A 9,897-nucleotide genomic window follows, 5' to 3' on the forward strand; every position below is an offset into this window, starting at 1 on the left:
TCAAGTGGAGCACGGCGGACTTGGTGTCCTGGGGCCCACAATGTGGGACGGCCTGTTTATGTGTCCCGTACAGAGCTACGCCTGTCGAATGTGCTGACCCTCTCTAACAGGTACACATTCCTCCATGTATCGAGACCTGGCGGAGGTGTTCAGTAAAGGACAGGCTGCTGTCCTCCCTCCACATCGGCCCTGGGACTGCACTATAGATCTCCTCCCGGGAACCACACCGCCTCGGGGCTGGGTCTACCCACTCTCCATTCCGGAGCAACAGGCTATGCAACAATACACCACTGAGGCCCTCGCAGCAGGGATCATCCGGCCTTCCACTTCCCCCGCTGCGATGGGGTTCTTCTTCATCGAGAAGAAGGACAGGGGACCTCCACCCATGTATCGATTATCGTGGACTCAACAGTATCACTGTCAAGTACCCCTATCCCCTGCCACTGATTACCGCAGCACTGGAGCAGGTCCACCGTGCCCAGTGGTTCACAAAATTGGACCTGCGCAGTGCTTACAACCTAGTCAGGATACGTGAGGGGGATGAATAGAAGACAGCTTTCAGCACTGCCCTTGGACACTATGAATACTTGGTAATGCCTTTTGGTTTAACCAATGCTCCCAGTGTTTTTCAGGCTTTTGTAAATCACATTCTCGGGGATCTCATTAACCAAGGGATCCTGGTGTATCTAGATGATATTCTGATTTATTCCCCTTCCATGGAAGAACATGTGGCTCTAGTTCGTCAGGTCCTCCAGCGACTGCTGCAGAACAGACTTTTTGTTAAAGGTGAGAAGTGCAGTTTCCACCGAAAACAGATCGCCTTTTTAGGTTTCATTCTCAGCCGAGAACGGGTGGCCATGGACCCTGAAAAGGTAAGGGCAGTACTCCAGTGGCCAAGACCCACTACAGTAAAAGCCTTACAACGGTTCCTAGGTTTTGCTAATTTCTATCGCCGTTTCATCAGGGGCTTTAGTACTCTGGCCGCTCCTCTGATGAGCCTAACCTCTTTGAAAACAACCACACTCACCTGAACAGACGACACGCAACGTGCCTTCGACCCCCCTGAAGGGAAGGTTCACGACAGCACCCATCCTCCGCCATCCCGATCCTGAGGTCCCGTTTGTGGTAGAGGTGGATGCTTCGGAAACTGGGGTAGGAGCCGTGCTGTCTCAACACCAGGGAGACCCCCCTAAACTGTACCCCTGTGCCTTCTTCTCAAGGAAGATGTCCCCAGCTGAAAGGAATTACGACATCAGAAACCGAGAGCTCCTAGCAGTCAAGATGGCTCTCGAAGAGTGGAGGCACTGGCTGGAAGGAGCTCGCCACCCATTCGTTGTCCTTACAGACCACAAGAACCTGGAATATCTGCAGAAGGCAAAGCACTTCAACCTCCGGCAAGCCAGGTGGGCACTCTTCTTCACCAGATTTAACTTTACTGTCTCCTATCGGCCAGTTAGCAAAAACACCAAGGCAGACGCCCTCTCCCGCATGTACGACCGGGAGCCACAAGAACGGGGACCTGAATATATCTTGCCTCGGTCTTGTGTTGTGGCACCAGTACAATGGGATTTTAACCAGGACGTAGCCAGAGCCCAAGCCATGGATCCCGAGCCTCCAGGTAAACCTGCAGGCAAACAATATGTACCCCCCAGGCTGAGAGCCACCATCTTACAGTGGGCGCATGACCATCCGGCCTCCGGTCACCCTGGGTACAGCAAGACCCAAGCTCTCCTCCAGAGGCATTTCTGGTGGCCGTCCCTGCAGGAGGACACCCAGGATTACATTCGGGCCTGCCAGGTATGCGCACAAGTCAAGCTGTCAAACCAGAAACCTGCGGAACTCCTGGAGCCCCTGCCTGTACCAAACCGTCCCTGGTCCCACATAGCATTGGACTTCCTTGTGGATTTACTCGCCTCGGATGGTTGACCACAATCCTGACTATTGTCGATTGTTTTTCTAAGGCTTGTCATCTGGCGCCCCTTCCCAAGCTTCCGACGGCCATGAAGACCGCCGAACTTCTCTTCCTCCACGTGTTTCGTCTCTTTGGTCTGCCCGAAGACATTGTGTCCGACAGGGGTCCCCAGTTCACGTCCCGGTTGTGGAAGGCGTTCTGGAAGAAACTAGGCGTGTCCGTAAGTCTCACATCAGGTTACCATCCCCAGGCGAATGGGCAAGTGGAGAGAATCCAACAGGACATTGGTCAGTTCTTGCGCAGTTATTGCCTGGAGAAGCCGCAGCAATGGGTAAGATACTTACCGTGGGCAGAATACGTGCACACCTCCCTACATCACAGTTCTACTGGCTGCTCTCCGTTTCAGTGCGTATTGGGTTACCAACCCCCATTGTTCCCATGACAACCTGCCTCCAGTGATGTCCCAGTGGTAATTGAGTGGTATCGGTCCAGCACAGACGTTTGGAGAGAGGTCCGGCAGCACCTCCTCCGCAGCCAGACTCAGATGAAACACCAGGCGGACCGTCGGAGATGCTCGCTTACCCCTGGCAGAGAGTCTGGTTGTCCACCGGGGGTCTTACCTCTCCAAGAAGCTCAGCTCACGGTACATCGGTCCATTTAAGGTTCTGAGACGCATCTCCCTGGTTTCCTACCGTCTCCAGCTTCCTGCTCACCTAAGGGTCCACCCAAACTTTCACGCCTCGTTCCTGAAACCCTGTTCTGTGTCCTTACACCAGCCCCAGTTGTCCTCTCCTCCTCCGATTCCCATACAGGACGGAGGTGCCCGGGCATACGCCGTGCGGGCCTTGTTGGATTCCCGTCAACAGCGGGGAGTCCTGCAGTACCTCGTCAACTGGGAAGGCTACGGGCCGGAAGAGCGCTACTGGGTGGCTACTAAGGACATCTTGGACCCGGACCTCATAGTAGCTTTCCACAGACACCATCCTGACCGTCCAGCACCCGGAACTGTGACGTGTTACCATGCTCCACGTCATCTCCTACGGGCGCTTATCCAGTGATGCACTTGGTTCTGTGGCTGGACTCTGTTACTGCTCTTATTCTGCTGGATCATCAAACAGAATGAGTGATCTCCTCTTAAGACTCCAACAATCCATAATCACTGTTTTTTTTTTTTCCTTTAAAACTGAAGAGAAGGAACAGATTCATCCACAGATGGATCAAAACTTTTTAATTCTGATTCACTGAAATTCTACAGTGTGTAAAGGAATACTGCTGTACATTGATGCGGCTGAAATCGTAATTATTGACAATGAAAAAATGACAACAGGAAATCAAAAACACATAACTAATAAATTAAACCTTATTTTAAATTCAGAATATTCATAGCATAATGACTGCAGGAGGGATTTTACTGTGTTTGCATGAAAAGCTAGTTGAGTGAGGAAACACATTTGTTATGAGCAACAATCTGATCCACATGTAGTTAAGGAAATCTGTTAAAAAATGACTTCAACGACTTATATTAGAATAAACAGACATTTTAATTAATTTTTACTTTTTTTCAGGTTATTATAGTCTGAAGTCTCAGAGTTATACATCACTGTAGAGAAAAGGTCTTGCTATACGAATAAATGCACACGTAACGTAAATGCATGTCAGTCATTCAAAGCAATTGACCCCTAATCAGGGTGTTTGTGGAACTTTCTATGTATGAGTTAGTGCACTGATTCTTTTTTTGTTTGATGCAGCTTTATCCGCACACCAGTTCAGAAGAAACATCCTCCAAGTCTGAATATAGAACTTTTTGATTTAGCAGGGTCTGCAACTGTCAGCGATGTTTTGTTTATCACACATAGTGGTGCCTTTTAGCAGAGGCCCCTCATCAGTCATCCATCTGTTTCCTGGGGTCTCTGTCTGCTCACCTGGACTAACTTCAACAAGTGGTGAATGTGAAGAGTCCAGTTTTATGCAAACCCTTGTTGGCAAGATGATGTTCTACACGGGTCTGAATAGAACTGGAAAGACAAACATTAACAGAACATCATTGCACTGAAACACAAATAGTGATCATTAACATTAACAAAGCTTTTTAAAAAACTCCAATTATTTTAATTAAATTACAAAAATACTCACCATTCAGAGGAAGTTCTCTGTTTATTTTTCTATATTTGAATTTCAAAACTTCACCAACAATAACAACGAGAACAGAAACTATAGCTATGATCGCAACAATAACAGGAATCCGACTGCGTTCTCCACACTCAGCGTCAGACATACTGTCTCCTGGTCTGACTGTGCAAAGTCCTTTTGCCTCACAGCTGTGAAAATTAATGAAAAAAAGAGACTTTGTACACAAAGAAAATCTTCAGAGTTTTACATTTTCATGAATGAGCCAGTGCAATGACAGTCTTACCGTCACGCCCTCATGCCGGACGACCGTACAGATAGCAGATCAAGGGATGAGATACGTAAGGATGGCCCCAAACGCACTGGTTTGTTGAACCTCATTTGAGCCACCCCAGCTACCCAGTGAACCGCAATCTTGCCTCCTTGCCTCCCCGGTATGCCCATTGTTTTGCTCTTCTGGCTTTGAATCTTCTGCATTGTCTCTTGAACCCCGTCTACTGGCTATTCTCCTTTACCAGCGTATGCACCTTGGCGACCCCTGCCTGCTCTGGATCCTTATTCTGCCTGCCCCTGCACCGCCAACACCAAACGAAAGCTCACGCACTTGGGGAAGACGCCTTGTTGTGGTCACAGTCACACTTACTCTGTGTGTGGTGTGCAGAATGTAGAAGATCCATTTGAGAAAGAATTTTCAGGGCAGCTTTCACACACATTGTCATTGGAGTGAATTCCTATCATAGTAGAACAAAGAAAATATTTTACCAAAGGCTAAAATGAAGATTGCATTGCAAATCTGAAGGCTGAAAATCATACAGATGGATTTACAGTAAAACACATGAACACATCAGACCAGGGTGTTTGATGAAGTGTCCAGGTTTGCATGTTGTGTGGTTCTGTGCTGCTCTGCATCCTCCCTCAACTAGAAGGACAACCACACAAATCTGAGGAGAGAATAAATGTAGCTGTCAGGTTAAATATAAATAACAATTACAGGTATGAAATGTTTTGCGTTTAAAATTAAATCATTTTTAAACAATTGCATTAAAAGCATAAGCTAGCCAAAAATAATTATATTTTATTTTATATTTATTAATAATACAAGCTGCTGCCTTTGAATTCCCAAGGTTGCAGCTCTGAAAAGGGTACATAACAACAAGAAATTTAACATTGTAACTTGCTTTGGAGAAAAGCATTATCTAAATGAATATAAGTAAATTTTATGTTTAGTTAATGAACTGTTTTTCTTTATTTTTTTTTTAATTCATAACAAGAACTCTTCATTTATTCACTTTGCAGACATTTTTCTCCAAGAAAATCACCAGTGGATACTACATAGTGTTACCAGCTCACACACCTTGTTCACCAAGGTGACTTACACTGCACCACTCATCCATACATCAGTGAAACACACACTATGGGGGAACCTCAACAACATGTCTTTGGAGTGTAGGAGGAAACCCACACAGACAGGGGGAGAACACACAAACTCCACAGAGCCTGAAGGGGAATTGAACCCACATTCTCTTGCACCACCCAAGCACTGTGAAACAGCAGTGCTGCTTGTTGTGCCACCCATTTTCTATTACTCTATACAGTACTACAAAACAGAGTAAAAATATTAACGTACACAGAGGTGCTTTTGCTACAACAGCAAGAGGTATAAATAAAACAAATGAGAAACAACCTTCAGCACGTAGAACATGGTGAGTGAACTTCTGATGAGTATCTGTTAAGACAGGAATTGAAATCCAACTTCATTTACTTCCAACATATGAACAGAACGGAGAACAGGAAACATAGTGTAGCTCATACTCACTGTATGTGTCCCTTCTCAAGCAATGTTGCATTAGTCAATAAAATGAAACTAACAAGTGTTGGAAACAGTAACTCTGAAAACACGTAAGCCACAAAACTTCACATATGTCAAGACATATATTGCAGTGTTATGTTGACGTTTTCTCCATTATTAAAACCGAAAGTGAAAGATCTCACTGAAATCCCTAATTTAGAGAAACACCCCTAAAATTAACAAGCAGTTCTGTGAACACTGTGCAGTTTTGCTCACTATATTCATGTACTATGTTCATCCAGCAACAATTTAAAGGTCATGATATCCTTAAAAAAGTGAAATCAGTTCAAATGTGGTATTGTTTAACACGTTATACTGTGAAAGACCTCAGTTTGTTCAAAGACTGCAGCCTGACTCGATCTTCAGGTATGGCACGCATACCACATTACAAGTACATGTTACAAAATATGAATCTTGACAAACACAGACAGACTCTGTGGCCTGGTGTGGGGCAGAGGTGGCCACAAGGGCAGGGCAGCAAGGTTTCCATACAAATATGGTTAATTTACAGACTAAAGGAGACCCAAAACAGGCAGAAAACGAGCAACGAATGGACAAAGTTCGAAGCGGTCAGAACCACGTGCCAGTCAGTTCGGGGAAGCCATCCATCTCCCCGCCAACACTTCCCAGAACATCCCCCTTAATCCCCGGAAGAGCTACTTAACAGTCCATAGTAATTATTCTGATAAGCAGGGGGCCAACACTGGGGAGCGAACCATCATAACAAACCCCGCCCCCTGACGTGGCTGCTCCGCCCACCAACTCATGACACACACATACATGTCTCCTACTCCTAAACACTTGTGCCTCAGTTCTTTGCACGTAACATTTCACCTGCAAGCCTGACATGTTGAAACGGCAGTTTTAATGGGGAGGTGAAGATCCGCTCAACGCAAAATAAGGCAAAGTTTCCTGTTTCTGCTTCCTGTTGCACTTGCTACTTATAAGCATCACCAGGAATTCAGAAACATTTCTCAAGTTGCCAAGTTACTGCGAATACCTCATATTTAAAAAAAAATTCAAAATTGTTTTTACTGGCTCAAAATATAACTGACAATAATCTATTTTCCTTTCTGTTTTAAATTTTCTGTGTGGGGCCTCATAGGACCTGCATTCAGCACTTAAAAATGTTGATATTAGTGCTAGAAATAGCACAGCTTTACTTGGTTTCAGGAAACTGTGACTTGTTACCAGGCTCCACGTCATCTCCTGCAGGCGCTGATCCAGTGATGCACTTGGTTCTGCGACTGGACTCTGTTACTGCTCTTCTTCTCTGGACCAACAGTGAGAATGAATGACTTCCTCTTAAGACTCCACAGATCCATAATCACTCAATTTTTCAAAACTGAAGAGAAGGAACGGATTCATTCACACATGGTTCAACACTGTTTATTTCTGATTCACTGAAGTCCTACGGTGTGTAAAGGAAAACTGCTGTACAGTGATGCGGCTGAAATCGTAATTATTGACTATGAAAAAATGACAACAGGAAATTAATAACAGATGTCTGACAAATAAAAATCTTATTTTAAATTCAGAATATTCAAGCTAAAATGACGGTGGTAGGAATTTCACTGTGTTTGGGGGGAAAGCTGGTCAAGTGAAGAAACACAGATTAATTCTGAGCAACCTGCTCCACTTGTAGTTAAGTAAATCTCTTAAAAAATGACTAAAATTGAAATAATATTAAGTATAAACACACTGTGCAATACCACTCTTCCCAAACAGGGTCACGGCAAACTGGAGCCTAACCCAGCAACACAGGGTACAAGGTGTATGGGACACACCCCGGACAGGATGCCAGTCCGTCATAAGGCACCCCAAGCAGGACTTGATCTCCAAATCCGCTGGAGAGCAGAACCTAGCTAAACCTGCTGCGCCCTGACTGCATAAGCACACAGTTTAATTAATTTCTGTTGTTTTTCAGGTTACTATAATGTAAAGTCTCTGACTTGTACATCATTTTAGAGAAAAGCTTTTGCAATGTGATTAAACAGAAATCTCATGTGACTCTATAAGGTGAATAAGGTGTGTGGGCTGATAACACTACATAGAGTTCGTTGGAAGTCGCTTTAGAGAAAATCATCTGCTAAATAAATAAATGTAAAACATAAATGTACAGTATGTCAGTCATTCAAAGTTTTTAGCCCCTTTCAAGGTGTGTGTGGAACTTTCTATCATTAAATGCACTTTTTTTGCTTGGTGCAGGACTGTCCACACTCCAGTTCAGATTTAACATCCCGAAGAGTCTGAATGTTCAACTTTTCGTTTCAGCACAGTATACAACTGTCGATTATGCTCTGTGTTTATCTCACATACAATTAATTAACACACACACTGAATAAAACCACCTATCCCGAGCGGGGTCGCAGTGAACTGGAGCCTAACCTGGCAACACAGGGCACAAGACTGAAGGGGGAGGGATACACCCCAGACAGGACGCCAGTCCACAACAAGGCAGCTCAGGCAGGACTCGAACCACAGGCCAACCACAGAGCAGGCCCAAACCAAGCCCACTGTGCCATCACGCCCTTACATTAATTCATTTATGTTCATTTATGTTAAATATTCATTGATATTTATCCTCATACAGATACTTTTCTTCATAATGACAGAATTCAGTGAATCCAAAGGACATAACAAATGGAGAAATCCCGGCACACACAGAACCATGAAAGTGCAGTAAATTTGTGATGTCTTTCTTGCTTTGGAGCACTTTAGTCTCCCTGAGCTTGGTGAGTGTTTGTCCTTCAGAGCAAGACCAAGCTGTGCGAGTGCAGTCGATGAGCTCCATCAGCATTGCTGTGCGGCCAACTGCAGTTTGAAGGACACCCATGGTTCAACACTGCAGTACTACAGTAGCCTCATAGGATACCTCTGTTCACACACACCTCAGTGCGGTGAAGGACAGTATAATGACTCAGTCCTGCCAAGGGCTCCAGTTGGTTACATATAGTGGTGGCTTTTAGCAGAGGCCACTCATCAGTCGTCCATCTGTTTCTTGGGGTCTCTGCCCTTCACATGGACAAACTAAGATGTCTTGAACAGGTAGCAAATGTGAAGAGTCCAGCTTTATGCAAACCCTTGTTGGCAAGATGATGTTCTACACGAGTCTGAATAGAACTGGAAAGACAAACATTAACAGAACATCATTGCACTGAAACACAAATAGTGATTATCAATATTAACATAGCTTTAAAAAAAAAAAACTCCAATTATTTTAATTAAATTACAAAAATACTCACCATTCGGAGGAGATGCTGTTTTTTGATACTTGCATTTATATATTTCACGAATAATAACAACAAGATAACAAACTAAAGCTATGATCGCGACAATAACAGGAATCTGACTGCGTTCTCCACACTCAGCATCAGACACACTGTCTCCTGCTTTGACTGTGGGAAGTCTGTTTGCCTTACAGCTGTGAAAATGAATGGAACAAAATTACTTTTTACACAAATAAAATCTTCAAAGATTTACATTTCCATGAATGGACCAGGGCAATGACAGGCTTACTTTGTGTGTGGTGTACAGAATGTAGAAGATCCATCTGAGAAAGAGTTTTCAGGGCAGTTCTCACACACAGTGTCATTGGAGTGTGTTCCTATCACAGTAAAAAAAAGACAATATTTTTCCAAACCTGAAAATGGAAATTACATTATTAATTTGCAAGGTAACTTATACTGATGGATTTAAAGTAAAACACATGAACACATCAGACCAGGGTGTTTGATGAAGTGTCCAGGTTTGCAGGTTGTGTGTTTCTGTGCTGCTCTACATCCTCCCTCATAAGGATCAGTACAATAGTTCCCTTCCAGGGCTCCACACACTGCATCTGAAGAGGGTTTACACTCCTTCACTGTCTTTAAACCAGAATCTGCAAAAGAAACAAAAAAAAATCACATTCATTCAATTTACTGAAGAAACTCAATACACTTTTTATATTAAAAATGTTCCATAAAATCTTCACTTCTCCTTGAAACAGAAAACGTATTCTTGCCTTCAT

At 44.1% G+C, this 9,897-nt stretch overlaps 1 protein-coding gene across 1 annotated transcript; it reads right to left on the bottom strand.

Moving 5' to 3' along the window:
• Positions 1-3,583: 3,583 nt before the first annotated feature.
• On the bottom strand, positions 3,584-6,001 carry LOC108922361 (tumor necrosis factor receptor superfamily member 5-like). Its single transcript, XM_029249793.1, has 6 exons — positions 5,856-6,001; positions 5,724-5,765; positions 4,890-4,980; positions 4,683-4,770; positions 4,046-4,230; positions 3,584-3,927 (listed from the first exon to the last, which is right to left on the bottom strand). The coding sequence occupies exons 2-6, from the start codon at positions 5,739-5,741 to the stop codon at positions 3,908-3,910; spliced, it is 402 nt and encodes a 133-aa protein (XP_029105626.1). The 5' UTR covers positions 5,742-5,765; positions 5,856-6,001; the 3' UTR covers positions 3,584-3,907.
• Between the last annotated feature and the right edge of the window lie 3,896 nt (positions 6,002-9,897).

Source organism: Scleropages formosus, chromosome 2 (assembly GCF_900964775.1).
Source record: "Scleropages formosus chromosome 2, fSclFor1.1, whole genome shotgun sequence".
In the NCBI taxonomy this organism is placed as follows: Eukaryota; Metazoa; Chordata; class Actinopteri; order Osteoglossiformes; family Osteoglossidae; genus Scleropages; species Scleropages formosus.

Bases quoted from the DNA above. Each gene is read 5' to 3' on its own strand.
- LOC108922361 (XM_029249793.1), bottom strand. The intron at 4,771-4,889 runs GTCTGATGTGTT...CTACTATGATAG, and splicing joins ACACTTCATCAAACACCCTG to GAATTCACTCCAATGACAAT. The intron at 4,231-4,682 runs GTAAGTGTGACT...TAATTTTCACAG, and splicing joins TTCTGCACACCACACACAGA to CTGTGAGGCAAAAGGACTTT.